General features: G+C 46.3%; 1 protein-coding gene across 8 annotated transcripts in view; it reads left to right on the forward strand.

Moving 5' to 3' along the window:
• The window catches only part of LOC147120218 (E3 ubiquitin-protein ligase HECW2-like), a 424,776-nt gene that overhangs the window by 352,920 nt on the left and 55,445 nt on the right, over positions 1-16,411 (forward strand). For 6 of the 8 annotated variants that reach the window (XM_085985833.1, XM_085985831.1, XM_085985828.1 and 3 more), the window contains 2 exons: positions 4,641-4,793; positions 15,797-15,895. In XM_085985833.1, coding sequence (XP_085841959.1) covers positions 4,641-4,793; positions 15,797-15,895 — 252 coding nt within the window. Of the gene's footprint in view, positions 1-1,474; positions 1,528-4,640; positions 4,794-15,796; positions 15,896-16,411 lie in introns of those variants that run through there. The other 2 variants (XR_015078142.1, XR_015078143.1) reach the window with 2 other exon arrangements.

The following is a 16,411-nucleotide window of genomic DNA, read 5'->3' on the forward strand; positions in this document are numbered from 1 at the left end:
TAATTAGCCCAGGGTGTTCGGGGAACAATTCTCCTATCTGAACCTCAGAGTGGAACAATGTGTGAGATGTCAGTGCTTCAGAAAGGATGTCCTCACTAAAATCTGTCACCCGCTGCAGCCACAACTGCAACCTCAGAGCAGGGCAAGGACCACATTGCCAGTGGCTGTGACGGTGACCGTGGAGATGAACTTTAATGCACTGGTCACTTTCCAGGCTAAAGCAGGAGATATTTGCAACATCCTGCAGTTTGCCATTCACTCTTGTGTAAGGGAAGTGAGTGAAGCTCTCTATTCCAAGAGAGCTGACTACATTTCATTCTCTCTTGCCAGAGAGCAGCAGGCGGAGTGAGCACGCAGCTTTGTGAGGTTTGCAGGCTTGCCCATGGTGCAGGATGCCATTGACTTTACGCACGTTGCTTTGCAGGCGCCGCATGTTCATTCTGATATGTACCTGAACCGAAAGGGATTCCGCTCCCTCAACGTCCAGCTGGCATGTGACCATATGCAGCGAATCATGCAGATCAATGCCCGGTATCCTGACAGCAGTCATGATGCCTTCAGTCTGCGGCAGTCCGCTGTGCCATCTGCATTTGAGCCACCACGGCAAAGCAAAGGGTGGCTACTGGGCGACAAGAGCTATCCATTGACGACGTCGGTCATGACTCTGTGCGCATCAGCGCAGTTATAGCTGGCTGCAATCATGTTAATCAACAGGCAGCACAAAGTTGGTGTGCTGCCTGCATCGGAAGCAATGGACACAGGTTAATTGCGCATTGCAGTCCCCACGCCTGTCTTCAGGGGCTTTTGAATTGCCCGATGAACAGCTATCCTGCGTGTCTCTGAGAATTCTTCAATCTGGTTGAAGAGCCACGCTGTTTCTTGCTCTGTTCACACACGCCACAGATCCCCTCTAGAGGGCGCCATGCTGGATCAGACGCCCAATGACAGCAAGATGCCACTCAAAATCCCGCAAACTGTCTCTGGGCAGCTGTCAGCGGGATGAGCGGCAAGCGCTGTTCCTTTGCCACTAAACGCAAAATCCGGGCCAATATGTTTTTTTCCTTTAACAACCTCAGGATGTCCCAAAGCATTTTACAGCCAATGAAGTACTTTTATGAAGCAGTCACTTATAAAATGGGGTTAGTAGAATGCAGAACAATATCTTCAATGTTCTGGTGACCCAGATAATTTTTCTGTTAACATAGAGTTGCTGTTCTGCTGTTGCCCATAAAAGTCAAATTGTTATTTAGAGGGTTGCAGGATCCTAACTCATTGTATACACATTGGATAATTTAGTAATTGTGGGGGAGATAGCTTTGGCATAGTGCATTTGTATTATTGTCACTTCTATCAGTCAAAAAGTGAGAGGAAAATTGACGTGCATTTCACTTGAGGAGGAGGATTTTTTCTCAGAGAAAGCCTCAAAAGTTGATAATGTTACAATGAAATTGGTTTCAAATGTCAGTTTTCACAGTTACAGGGAAAACAGTGACAGGATCGGACAAAGTCAACATGGATTTACAAAAGGTAAATCGTGCTTGACTAATCTACTGGAATTTTTTGAGGATGTAACTAGTAAAATAGATAAGGGAGAACCAGTGGATGTGGTGTATTTGGACTTTCAGAAGGCTTTCGATAAGGTCCCACATAAGAGATTAGCGTGTAAAGTTAAGGCACATGGGATTGGGGGCAAGGTATTGACTTGGATAGAGAACTGGTTGGCAGATAGAAAGCAAAGAGTTGGAATAAACGGGTATTTTTCTGAGTGGCAGGCAGTGACTAGTGGGGTACCGCAGGGATCGGTCCTTGGACCCCAGCTATTCACAATATATATTAATGATCTAGACAAGGGAACTAGATGTAATATCTCCAAATTTGCAGATGACACAAAGCTGGGTGGACGTGTGTGCTGTGAGGAGGATGCCAAAAAACTACAAGATGATTTGGACAGGTTGGGTGATTGGGCAGAAGCATGGCAGATGCAATATAACATGGATAAATGCGAGGTTATCCACGTTGGTGTCAAAAACAGGAAGGCAGATTATTATCTGAATGGCAATAGATTGGGAGAAGGGGAAGTGCAACGAGACCTGGGTGTCCTTGTGCACCAGTCGCTGAAGGTAAGCATGCAGGTGCAGCAGGCGGTTAAGAAGGCAAATGTTATGTTGGCCTTCATAGCGAGAGGGTTTGAGTACAGGAACAAGGATGTCTTGCTACAGTTGTACAGGGCCTTGGTGAGACCACATCTTGAGTATTGTGTGCAGTTTTGGTTGCCTTATCTGAGGAAGGATATTCTTGCCATGGAAGGAGTCAGCGAAGATTCACCAGGCTGATACCTGGGATGGCAGGAATGACGTATGAGGAGAGATTGTGTCGATTGGGCTTATACTCACTGGAGTTTAGAAGATTGAGAGGGGATCTCATCGAAACCTATAAAATTCTGTCAGGCCTGGACAGACTAGATGCAGGAAGGATGTTTCTGATGGCCGGGGAGTCCAGAACCAGGGGTCATAGTCTAAGGATAAGGGGTAAGCCATTTAAGACTGAAATGAGGAGTAATTTCTTCACCCAGAGAGTGGTGAACCTGTGGAATTCTCTGCCACAGAGGGCGGTGGAGGCCAGTTCATTAAGTATATTCAAGAAAGAGTTGGATATATTTCTTAAGGCTAAAGGGATCAAGGGATATGGGGAGAAGGCAGGGACCGGGTACTGAATTTGGATGATCAGCCATGATCTCATTGAATGGCGGAGCAGGCTCGAAGGGCCGAATGGCCTACTCCTGCTCCTATCTTCTATGTTTCTATGTTTACTGAAACCTTTCAGCAGACGTCTCATGTCTAGTAACTGAATAGCGTTTCAAAGATGAAATTAGAAAAATAATTACTCACATTTATGAGGTGCCTTCTCATGTCATCAAGACTTTTCAAAGCACTTTACACAATGGAATACTTTTTAAGTACAGTGACTTGTTATGTAGGCAAATCCAACAGCCATTCTGCACCAGCAGTATCCTGCAAATAGCAATGAGATGTTTTTGGTGGTGTTAATTGAAGGAGGATTGTCAGCCAGGACACCAAGCAAAATTTCTGCCCTTTGAATAGTGCCCTGGGATCTTGTACAAAGGACGGTAGCTCTGATAAATCAGCACTCCCTCTGCATTGCACTGCAGTGTTTGCCTAGATTATGTGCTCAAGTCTTATGTGGTACTCAAACAAGCTGTAAATGATTGTGATTCCTGATTTTATTGAATGGAATAGGCTGGATTTTCCTCTTTGACAGTGTTCCACCAGGGCATGTTTTCTGGGTAGGGGATCATTATCCATGCATGGAGATTCCCACTGCCAAGAAGCAGCCTGCCAGTGCTACAGAGGAGTATTGGGTGGTGCTGCAAGGGTCCCTAAAGGGCAGAGGAGCCCTCAAAACGGCAGGAACTGCAGATGCCGAGGCCTACAAAAGTAAAGTACTGAAGGCCAGATTGGAGGGAGATTTGATCTTTACTTGGATCTCTCCCTCCACTTACTATGCTATCCCAGGTCTACCACCATCTTCCACCTCCTTGGGAAATAGCGGAAATGAGGACGGATGGGAGTGACAGGGCAGCTTGCCTCCCCACCCCCTGGGCCAGCATTTACATTGTGGGCAGGGAAGGGGTGGCCAGCGGTGGTCCTGGAGGAGGGAAATTTAGTTTGGACAGGAACTCGGCAGTAGAGCTTACTGCCTGATTTTGACCCCATTGCTGCAGTTATCTGGCCCGAATTTGGGTGGGGTAACACAGGAAAATCCAACTCTATTTCTCTTATTTGGGATGTAGCACTGCACAGTTGACACAAGTCATAAATGTACAGCTTGAATTTGAAGATATGATTCCATTAGAAATGGAAAGTTATTTAGTACGATTGCATTTCAGAGAGGAAAAAAAATCCACCCCTCAATGCCTTGTTTGATGTCTTGTTAACTGTAAAGCAGAAAATTTACATAAATGCTTGCTGTGAATCCCTGTTATCTGTGGGGCAGAATTCAGTCCATGTGTAAGGCTGACAACTTAATATGCGTGGCGAGTGATCTGAATTGGCAAAATGAAAATGTTGAGACCCTGTAGAAGGTTGTAGTGTGACTTGGGGCTTTGGCGTTAAAATGACTTAAGGGTGAGCTTTCAGAGGCTTATTGGTGCAGGAGGATGGGGGCAATGCTTTGAATTTGTTTCCAATTCATTAGGATCATGTGGTTCTATTTACATTTTGTCAAATTTCTTATCTCTGTGATTTGGCTGGCACTCCTACTGTCTCCATGCAGGTGTAGTGATGGGAATCACCAGAAACTGCAGAGGAATACCAATTGGTTAAGAAATCAAATCTTATCGGACATTCAGAACTCCCAGAAAATACATTCTTAATTTTGGACTTCAGTTCACCCATTCCTGTTAATCCCTGTTAACTACAAACCACATGAAATGCTGTGCATTAATCTAAGTTTGCCATAAATAAGTAATCACAGAGTGCATTGACAAGAGAAATAAGAAACTGCTGATTAACATTCATAATAATGAAAAACAGAGGAAAGCATCTGATTTAAGGAAGGCAATTACTTTAACTATTTGTGTGACTAAGTAACCAAATAATGAATCTTACTTTTTCTTTTAGGTTGGATTACAGTGGCCCTTCTCGGGAGTTCTTTTTCCTGGTGTCCAGAGAACTCTTCAATCCATATTATGGCTTATTTGAATATTCTGCTAATGACACTTACACAGTGCAGATCAGCCCCATGTCTGCATTTGTAGACAACCACCATGAATGGTAAGCACTTCTCTCTACAGCTCTTCAGGGTTGATGAGTGGTTTCTCAAATTTAAAATGAATCCAAAAGCATTTTGTTGTTACAATTAACACAACATAAAAACAACCTAGAAAAACTATGTCACATGTGTAATTATTTAGGGGAAGAGAATTATTTGTAAAAACAGAACCATAAAGCTATTGTAAAATGTTATATACATTTGTTATTTTAAATCTCCAATAAGCTTGTATTCCCTAAAGACTCGCTCAGAAATGCACTGTATTCTCAAAATACTTTTCGGATTATGTGACCAAGATATAATCTTAAAAAGTAATTGTCAAGAAAAATCTTGGTGGAAGGAATTGCAGATGATGATTTATTGAGAAGTTTGTAGAGCTAAAAAAAAATTGTGCAGGATAAAGGACAATGAAAATGGGAAATTAGTACCTTGAGGTGGTAGGAACCCAATACATCCAGTACTCTCTAGTGTCATTGATTGCACACACTGTCCCATTTTGTGGCAAAAAATCCTTTCCTCAGGTTATCCGTTTGCATGGCAGTGTTGGAAAAAGATGTTAGTTTTGACTGGGAGACACTGTTCCTTTAAAATGCATTTTGACACAGAAATTGCTGTGAAAATGTGTAAACACTCTTTGTAACTGGCAAAATCAGTGGGAAAGGGCTAGATCCTACAATACTGTGGGTGCTTGTTGTGCACCACTAGAGATGGTAATGGACTGGACGAAGTTAGTTGTGTTATAGTGGAATGTGGTGGAGGCCTCAAACACTCACATCGAGTGCCTCAAACGTGACCAGAAGTAGTAGATAGAAACCGCAAAATAGAGTAACAGAAAGAAACTGGACCATCTTTGGTTGTCTTTGCCAGGGGCTGGGTGCTGGGCTGCAGCATTACTCGTCTGCAGACTGATGACTGCATCTAGGGATCCCTTTCCCTTCACCTTGGCCTGCTGCTTCTTAATCCCTCGTCCCTCAGCCTTGGCAAAGGCTGCTGATGAGTTGAGATTCTGTTTAAAACTTTCCAGAAGCTGTTTGAATTTTTGTCCTCTCATTTTGTCACTCCCGTTTATTTGTTCCTATCCCTTTAGTTTCACTTGTACACACATTTCCTCTCCACAATGATACTATCCCTTGAGCTGCTTGAATTTGTACTTGGAATTGTTAATTATGCAATTGAGCTGAGACCAGAGAATTGAATGTTTGCACTAGAGATTCAGGCAGATTTTAAAGCAAATTAGAATTAAATTAAAACTGAAAATTACCATACTAAATCAGGGAAGTGATGGGTATGCCCTAGAAGTTTTGATGAGGTAAATTGATAAAAACTATTTTACTGGTCAGAGAGTTAGTAACGAGAAGGCATAAATGTACATTCCCAAAAAAACAGGAAAAGGTTGGCAGAACTCTACTTTAACATAGACAGAAGCAGAATCCATCATAGCTTTTAAAGAGGAAATGAATAAATATTTTTTAGAAAGGGGTTTGGGAAAAGACCAGGGCATTGGAATTTAGTAGAAACTTCTTTCAGAGAGCCAGCACATTGCAACAACACAAATGGCCTCCTTATGAGCTGTAAAACTCTTGAGATTCTAGAGGTATGGGGTCAGAAAATCTTTGCCTTTGGGGTTAGGTTTAGAAATTTGATGTCTCTCTTTTAGAATTAGTCTATTAACTAATTAGCCAAAAGGTTAACCCATCACTGACTGTGAGAAATCTTTTCATTTCAAAGCTAAATATCCTGAACAAGTTAATCAAGTATGTAGTGATTCTGTGCAGTTAGAAAATAACCCCAGGTCTTAAACTGCCAACTTGGCGATGGCGACTTAAACCAAACCTAGAACAAATTCTGTTAAGATATTCCTTGGACTCTGCAGTCAGTCATCGGGCGGGACTCCGCCCCTCAGTCTATCAATCACCACGAGTGACCTCTTCCTCTTCCTGTAAATCACTGGGATGGACCCTTCTCGAGAGCCACCAGCGTCACATTGGAAATGACCTCATCTCCACCTTGGCCTAGAAATTCAGCTGTTAGCGCCAGCCGCTCGTGCCTTAAGAGGGCAAGAAGTGGGGCGCGAAGCAGCTAGCGCCCAGGTGCGGCACGATCTGCGCCTCTCGCAAAATTCAGTTAAGATTTAGTGCCGGCGCAAAACCTTTGCGCGCGCTCAGCTGCGCGCGCAGATCCTGATGTCATTTCATGGTGCAACGCCCTTTGTGCGCCCCGAACTGGAATTTCCGTGGCGCCGGCCTATTGTGCGTCTGGCGCCCCCAGCAACTGGTAAAGGGGAACATTTCCCAGTCGCTGCGGGGCGCGGGGGGCCCAAATTAAAGGGGACTCCTCCTGCAGTATAAATGTCAGCCATTTTGCTCCACTCCTTTTTTGTGAGAGACGGATATTTGGAGAGAGACTAAGGGAGAGAGCTTTCTGGTTTGACTCAACACTCGCTCAGGTACTTGTGGCTTCAGGCCAGAGCTTTGCACTTGGATTTAACTTTCAGTGCCATAGCATTGATTCGAAACATATAATGGGGGCTGCAGTGGGTGCAAATGTTGGCTTACTGCATTGCATTCAAAGGGCTCAGAGACGCCGTGAGAGAGTGCCAGTCATGGCCAGACGGAGAAGGGCCAACAGGCGTCGGCACAGGAGGCCTTACCCACCCAGGGTATACCGCCAGCAGTTCTCATATCTGAACATGTCTGAGGAGCAGTGTGTTTGGAGGCTGCGATTCAGAAGGGAGGTGGTCACAGAGATCTGCCACCTGCTTCAGAGAGATCTGCAGCCACAGCTGAGGAGCAGGACGTCTCTGTCGGTGGCAGTGAAGGTGACGGTGGCTCTCAACTTCAATGCCACCGGCTCCTTCCAATCCGCTACTGGGGACATTTCCAACATCTCCCAGTTCGCGGTACATTGCTGCATCCGCCAGGTGACCAATGCCCTTTTCAGAAGGAGACGTCAGTTCATCTCCTTCCTCATGACTGTGGACAAGCAGCAAGAGTGTGCAATGGGATTTGCAGCATTAGCGGCCTTCCCCATGGTGCAGGGCACCATTGACTGCACGCATGTGGCTTTGCGGGCACCTCTAGAGAATGCCGAGGATTACCGCAACCGGAAGGGCTACCGTTCGCTCAACGTGCAGTTGGTGTGTGACCACAGGCAGCTCATACTAGCTGTCAATGCCCGCTTTCCAGGCAGCAGCCACGATGCCTTCATCCTGCGCCAGACTTCTGTGGCAGACATGTTTGAGGCCCAGCCTCCCCCACGAGGATGGCTTCTCGGGGACAAAGGCTATCCTTTGTGCACCTGGCTGATGACCCTTTCCATGCGCCCAGCACCCCTGCTGAAGAGCGATACAGCGACAGCCATCAAGCAACCAGGAACATCATTGAGCACACAATCGGTGTGCTCAAGCAACGGTTCCGCTGTCTGGATCGTTCCGGGGGAGCCCTACAGTACTCGCCTGAGCGAGTCTCCCATTTCGTTGTCGTGTGCTGCATGCTGCACAACCTGGCTATCCGCAGGACTCAGCCACTGCCAGCAGACATTGGAGGACCACCAGAGGAGGAGGAGGAGCACCAGGACGGGAGGGAGGCACAAAGTGCAAGGGCCGTCCGTCGGCGGCTTATTGCAAATCGGTTCTAGGCCCCCTCTCAGGGAATGGCTTGTGCCAATGAAAGAAGATGAATGTAGCCGCTCCACAAGCCCTCAGTCGATCAAGGCAACAAATTCTTCCAGAAGCAAACATGGACAGTGCAATTAAAGAAAATGTTTTACTCTGATAACTCTGTGCCCTTGCTGCATGACAAACTAATTCAGAGAAACCCCCCCCCCCAAAAAAACACACCAGTCTTGGCCTTTATATAAAAAACAGAAACACCAGTCTCGGCCTTTATATAAAGAACAACACATTTGGCCACACCTTCTACTTTTTCCCCTGCGAGGGTGATCCGTCTCGCTTCCGTGACTGGACCCTTCCCGCCCTGCAGCTCCTCCTCAATCGGACCCCAGTGGCTGCAGCAAGGCTGGGGGAAAGGCTGCTGAGGGTCAGTTGGTGAGACGGCAGATGCCCTTGGGGGTCGGCCTGGACCAGCTCTGGGCCTGGAGGGGCCGGCTGCTGACTGCTCCAACTCTGCTTGGGCGGCAGCAGTCTGTCCGACGGGTGATGGCAGCTGCAGTGGAGGAGTGACAGTGTTGGTTGCAGGAATGCTGCCAACCAGACAGAGCACAGGCACTCCCTGGTCGGCTGATTCACTGGCACTCGCACGGGCCAGCACAGCAGCATGCACAGCAATCTGCTGAAGCACAGACTGCTGGGCTGCTGCGGCGCGGCGAGTGCTCCGGCGATGCCTGGCCGATCCAGCGAAGGTGGCAGCAGTTAGTGCCCGTGTGGCCCTGGTCTGTGTCTGGATGACACCAGCCAGTGAATGCACGGCATGACTGACCACTTGGCTGGAGGCCGCCTGTGCTGCCGTGAAGTCCTGCAGACTCCTGGCCTGTGCTGCACTGAATTCTTGCAGACTCCTGGCCTGTGCTGCACTGAATCCTTGCAGACTCCTGGCCTGTGCTGCCCCGAATTCCTGCACACTCCTTGCCAGTGACTCTATGGAGTCAGGCATCCTTGCCACTGCAGCCATGAGCTCAGTGTGCCTGCGCTCAGCCTGGGCGCCCATTTCCACGAGGAACCGCACCTCCTGTGCGCTCACTGTAGCAGGACTGGAGGCCACACTCTCCCTCCGGGGAGAAGGCCGCCGAGCTTCCCCACCCCTCCCGCGTTGCTGCAGCCCGCTGGGCCACGGAGCTTCACTCTCCTCCGACCCTTCCCCCCTGCTCCCCTCCAGGGAAGACGTGTCCCCATCATGGCCATGGGCTGCCTCGGCTGAGGGTGTCCCTGATGGGCCGGCTTCCTCTTCCTCCTCCTCTATCTCTGACTCAGACAGTGCCAGCTTGAGGGGCCGCCTCCTCACCTGGCGAGTCACCATCTGAAATCAGGGAGGCACAAGAGTTGCTTTAGAGTGAGGACAGGGCGACAGCAAGGGAGGCATGAGTGCTGCTATGCACTGCATTGGTTCGATAGTGGCAAAGGATGCTGGTGTAAGGCGCAAGTGGAAAGAGAGAGGTCAAAAAGGTGATGACCTTACCATTGGTACCCAGAACAGGGTTGGCATCTCCAGTGGCGACGGGGCCAATCAGCCGGCCTGCCACGATCCGCTCCACTCGTTCCTCTAGGTCGCTGAGCTGTTTCAGGTCAGGACGGCCTCCCCAGGTCTGTCGCTGCTCTCTCTGGTTGTGAGCCAGCTTGCCCTGCAAGAGAAAGGACGGCCTCCAAGTACAGTGTGAAGCCCTCATCTTGCCTGCACAGCCTCCCATGGTGGAATAGCACTGACAGTGTATAAACTCCTGAATGTGCAAGTGCTTTTCATGACATTACCATAGCTGCTGGATGAGGGCTGGGCATTAGGGCTTTCAGGTCCCTTTGGCCATCAACTGAGGTGCACATGCAGGGATGAGGAAGATACTGGAAAGGGTACTCGCCCTGACAACCCGTTGAATTTTTTCCGGCATTGGAGGGGAGTCCTGGCAAGCACGCTGTTGGAGGTGACCCTGTTTGCCACCTCCCTCCAGGCTTTCTGATAATTGGAGGGCAGCGGCCTCCTGCCACCTTCAGGGAACAGAACATGGTGCCTGTGCTCCACTGCGCCAACCAGCACCCTCAGGTCACCCTCGCCGAAGCGCTGCGCTCTCTCCCTTGGCTTCTCCATTCTCCTGGTCGTGGAGCAGTTGAAATAGCACTGGTCAGGCCTTCCCTCAGGGCTGCAGTGTGCAGGGCGTGGCAGCCAAACAATTCCACCCCCCCCCCCCTTTAAGAGCTGACCGGCGCCTGACTGTCTGCCTTCAATCTGCAACTTGTTGCGCCCGCCCTCGGTGGTAGTGCCCCGGCTCGCCGGCTTAGCGCCTTATGATACTCGTGCATCGCCTGCTTTAGCGCAGCTCCAACCTCTTGGGGCGATGCAACTGCTGTAAGGAGGGATGATATATTAACAGGTTCCTCTAATGAGGCCATGTGGGTAGAACTTAAAAACAAAAAGGGGGCAAGCACTTTGCTGGGAGTGTACTATAGGCCCCCAAACAGTCAGGGACAAGGTGATCTGCTGGGCTGCCTTTAAGTTTCTAATATTAAAAAAAGAGCTGATTTAGGTGTCTTCTAATACTAAAAAATTCACACGGGTTATGAAAGTTGTGAGTGGATTTTTGTAGATGCATGCGTGGCAAGAGCCCTGTTTCTGCTGCTGAGAGTATAAGGAGGGTGCTGTAACTCATCAGCATTGTTCACTTACTCTGCTTTAAATGGAGGTTCTCCTACAACTGCAGTGCTTAAAGAATAGAAACATTATCTGTGGCCACCAGATGGCCCCTGAACACTACATTACTGGGAGATTCTTTGATTATGAAAAGATATTCCAAGAGGAGCAGAAGTCCTGTGTAAGATGTAGAACGGGTTCAGTGTCGAACTCTCTCATTTTCTGAAATGCTTGTAAGATCAGTCTGAGAATCGGCATTGTTTGTTTTCCTAAGAGGAACATAGTAGTCAAGAATCAGAAGCTAGGTTCTTTGAAGGTGAAGCAAAAAGAATTTAAGACCATAGGTTCTTGTGTATGAATGCCCTAAATTAAAAAAAACTTTAGTAGGAATTTTCTGTTTAAAACTATTTTGAACAGACAAAAACTAAATAAACTTCATGTAAGACTCATTGTTTGCATCCTTTTATAACCTTTGGTGTTTTATTTTTTAAATTTTGTTTTCTTTCACACCAATAAAATATTTGAATTGAGGTGGGAGAAAATAAGAAAATGTGGACATCAAGTTTCAGATTAGTATGCAGGTTATCCTAAGTAAGATCAAAAATGCCCACCAGTAGCCTTCATACTATTGGTTTCTAGTCGATGGTTTATACAATGACTTCAAACACCATGGCCAGAATTTTCTGGGGTGGTAGTGGGCGCGATGGGTGGCGGGTCGGGTGGGAAAGTTGTTATTTTCACCCCGCTCCCACGCGCCTTTCCCCCAGGCGCGCCTGTCATCGCGGAGCCGACCTGACTGGCAGCGGCGGGCGACCCAATTGAAATGATTAACAGCTAGTTGTCGGACCCTTAACAGGCTTTTAAAATTTACTTTTAAAATTTAACTGCATGGCCACGGCAACTACGTTGCACGGGAAGCACGTCTGTCAATCTGAGGCAGGCGTTCTGTGGCCATTGCTCCAGCTGATTACTTGACAGCATCAAATATACAGTAAAAGTTCCCACCTGACAGATGATCACTTTCCTCAGGCAGAAGCTGTTGCTCAATCCATTTCCAGCACAGATTCTGCAGGCTGCAAGTCTTTCCAGAAAAGTCTCCATCCAGTCTCACCTCATTGGAAGAAGTCTCTTACCATTGACAGAATGCTTCTGTCATCTCTACTTCACCTGCCATCTATTCCATCAACATGGGTGCTGTTTATACTCACCTTGGTCCTCAGAATCAGACCACGAGGAGCCCCAACATCAGCACCCGAGCACATTGCTGCCCGGGAGGCCAAGGATGGCCTCATCATGGCCGGATTTAGTTAACTTTACGCTGCACACCCATATGGCTGCTGCATGATGCGCCAGGTTGGGATCCACCCCACACCAACACTATAAAGCAACCCTACAATGCTCAAGCCATTCCTTTCACACTCATCACCATTGCAGGGGGTACCGTTATGTCTCACCATTCACTACAACTTACTAAGCCACTTTCAAAGGTGCACACAAATCTGTCCAAGACTGGAAAGTGTTGAAAATAAAGATTTTTATGTTTGACACCATATTTACATAAACTTTACATAAACATTGGATAAAACACCCAAGTGACTACTCTTGTGTGTTATTAATTGGTATGATTGGACTAGGATGTGAGGGTGAGTGTGAGCGGTGGTAGTGAGATGGGGAAGTGATAATGTAGATAGATAGAGGGGGATGGGTGGAGGTGCAAGGTATGTTGGTGTGAGTAAGGATGTGCAGGGGTAGGGAAGGCAGAGTGATGGGGATGTGATGAGAGGCACAGCAGGATGAAGTTGAGTGTGGCTTTGTACTAACGTTTCGTGATCTACTGAGATCATTGAAATGTTTGCGGCACTGCACCCAGGTCCTCCTGACCACATCCCTGCTTGTGACCTCCTCTGCAATCTGCAACCAAGCTGTTTTGGTTTCCTGGGGAGGTCTCTTCCGCCCATCGAAAGGGATGAGGACCTCCCTGCGTGCTCTGACTCAGAGAACCTGGGTGCAGTCCTCTACCTCTGTCATTGTCAGTGTTTGCAGCACTCCGAAGCTGCAGTACACTGAGAGCAGAGTGTTAGATTAAACATCAAATCTAATGTGGCCATGGTCCCTTTAAAGATCCCAGCTGAAAACGCATCATGAATGACGTCACCAGACCCGCTCCATTTAATTGGGCCAGGTAACGCGCTGGGTGGGCTTAATAGACCCGAGTAACGTAAGTTCGTTTTCAGCAGTGGGATGGCGCTGGCAGTGGGGTCGCGACCCGCCATAGCCACCGCCCGCATTGGACCTGCCGAGGAAGGCAAAATTCTGGCCTATGTGTTAAATGCTCTGTACTAAATGGAGTCTTTTGACATGAACAGAAGTTGACAAATGTATCTGTGTGAAGAAGCCAATAAAATGCTCATTTGCCCTGTGTTTCTGTGGTCTTTGACTGTTAAAACTATTTATAGGAAAATGTTACTTTGGATCTCACCGTAAACAATAAATTTGTCCATTTCCCAGCTCCCTGATGTACTTGCCAGAGATTTCCCAGGTCCTCTTAATTGACAGCCTTGATAGTCTGCAGCATCTGATGCTAAATCAATGATTGCCAGAGTAAATTGGAGGAGGGTGGCGGGGGGGGGGGCGGCTGCGAGGAGCGGGGGGATGTTGGGGGAACTATCCATGTGGGAAATCATTCATGAAGAGTCCTCTTCCCTCATACAACTTCTAATATTTAGAAAGTTGGCTACGGAGAAAAGAGAGTTTTTTTTGTTCTAAAAGAAAATAAAAACATTAATATTGTTTGCACATTTAACAATAGAACACATTTGTGAATTTATGCGCTTTAATGAAAATAACTATGTGACTAGGATCCCATGTTCCTGTACAAGCTACTTGGGTGTTTTTATTGTATAAATTAAATGGACAATAAATCAACTAACTTGCTGGTTAATAAATACCAGGAATTGATATTCAAATTTTGACTTCAGTTTTGGTAGCCTGAAAATAGTTACAAAACTAAAGACCCAGGTTTTATCTGGCAATTCCCAGGCCATCAGACAACAAGAAAAGGTATGGTAGCCTGGTGGTTATGTTACTGGACTAGTAATCCAGATGTCTGGACTAATAATGCAGAGAAGGCGAGTTCAAATCCCATCATGGCAGTTTGAGAATTTGATACCAGTTTTTAAAAAAAAAATATATATATATATAATATATATAAACTGAAATCAGTAAAAGTGACCATGAAGCTGTCAGATTGTTTTGAAAACACAACAGGTTCACTAATATCCTTGAGGGAAGGAAACTTACTATTCTTACCCAGTCTGGCCAATACGTTACTCCAGTCTCACACCAATGTGGTTGACTTTTAACTGGCCAGTGAAGTGGCTGAGCCAGCAGGCCCACCACCGCCTTCTCAGGACAGCTAGTGATGGGCAATAAATGCCAATCTTGCCAGCGATGGCCACATCTCGAGAATGAAATTAAAAAAACACATGAGTATTCTTCCCTCCTCCTTCAATCAACAGGCTTCTCCCTTCCCAATTCATAATCCTTCTCTTGAAGGCACTGACTTTTGCCAGTATACTGTACTATGGAGGCAATAGACCCTTGGTACTTCGTCCTAATGGCCTTTCTTATTTATAGGCTTTTGAAGCCCAAGTTTGATATCACCTAATTGATTTACATTAGTGGGCCAAATATCTGAAGGCAAGAAGCGGCGTAAAGGGTGGAAAACTCCACCCATTACGCTGCTACCATCAGGATCTTACTGCTATCCACAATCTCAGAACATGTTGTCTCTGCAGTGATACTGCCACCATCACGGTTACCGACCGCATTTGCATTACTTCATGATGCCTTGAGGATACTGCTGCCCTAACTTTTCTGCCATCTATAGAAATGTTGCCAAATTCTAACAGCAGGCCAACAATCTTCATGAAACCCACCACCTGCCTCTATGAGGATGTGATCACTGTTTTTCAGAGGCAATGTCGTTATTCTTGAAGCTACTGCCACCAGCAGTGGCCCATCTCCACAGTCAATGCAGGACCGCCAGCCTCCATTTATTTCTGGTCTTCAACATGTTTACCATTGTTAAAAATAGCTTGTAAGAAAAGCAAAAGGAGTTACAATGTTTAATACTGCTGTGATTTTGAAAAAGAGAGATTTTCTAGCTACATTCAGTGTGGTGACTAATAACCCACTTCTTTATCGTAAAAGATATGCTATCTTCACATAACATCTGTTTACATTACAGGGACTGGAAGTGGTGTTGCTCATGGAAACGTCTAAGTTGTGCACTGTTTGATGTTACCAGAACTGACCTTAGGTGGATCCACTGTAATACAAATCCTTCAGAGTTCAACATTTGTTCTGAAGGATTCTATTGTAATTGAACCATAAACTTGATAGATAAAAGTCAGCAGGAGTTGTCAAAACGATACCCTTCAAAATATTTTAACAAAGTTTCAGTAATTTACACTAATACAAAATGTGATCAATTGAGTGGAGCATCTTAAAGGAGGACAGAGAGGTTTAGGGCCTAGGCACGGCCGCTATATAAATGCAAGTTGTTGGTATAGCCAGTATAACAGACTGTATATTGCTAGTCTATGAGTAAGCAGTCTCAAACCTGTGAAAAGGCATTTTAACAAAACAAAACACTATTGTGATGTATAATTTGCCACTATCTAAAAGTTGTCTACCTGTTCCTGTTTTAGGTTCAGGTTCAGTGGTCGAATCCTTGGCCTTGCTCTTATCCATCAGTATCTGCTCGATGCCTTTTTCACCAGACCATTTTACAAGGGCCTCCTTAGAATGTAAGTATTTCTGCTATGAGGAGGAAATATTAATTGATATGAGCATTATATTAAAATGTAAAACTGTTATACTGTTTAAGCACCATCTTCATTGTCCCACGTGTATCATCTACACATAGTGCTGCCACAAATACTCTACAAGCCACAAAGGATGCCCCGAAGTATATACCTATTGCAAGATTACATTTTTTTCTTCATAACTTGTTTGTCTTAGAACCAAGAAAATGTTGATGTTATAGTTACTACTGAGGGCAGGCTGCCACACATTTCTTCATTGAGCATGTCCTCCTTTTGCTGAGATTTCCGTGTAGCAGTATTTGAGACAAAACGAGGATTATTATAGTAATGATACCGATGAAATTGACATCAGTGAGTAGTTACGCAGACTTAACTGATTGGAATTGTTTTGTACCGTGTCATACTTGTGAATGAGCTATAGAAATGCTGCCATGGACCTTACAGAAGCAAGATAAGAAAAGTGATTCTGAGCAGACCAGACTCTGGCATCTCCCTCGC

The sequence above is a fragment of the Somniosus microcephalus genome, chromosome 4 (genome assembly GCF_052327205.1).
Source record: "Somniosus microcephalus isolate GS21.2 chromosome 4, FLI_Smic_1.0, whole genome shotgun sequence".
In the NCBI taxonomy this organism is placed as follows: Eukaryota; Metazoa; Chordata; class Chondrichthyes; order Squaliformes; family Somniosidae; genus Somniosus; species Somniosus microcephalus.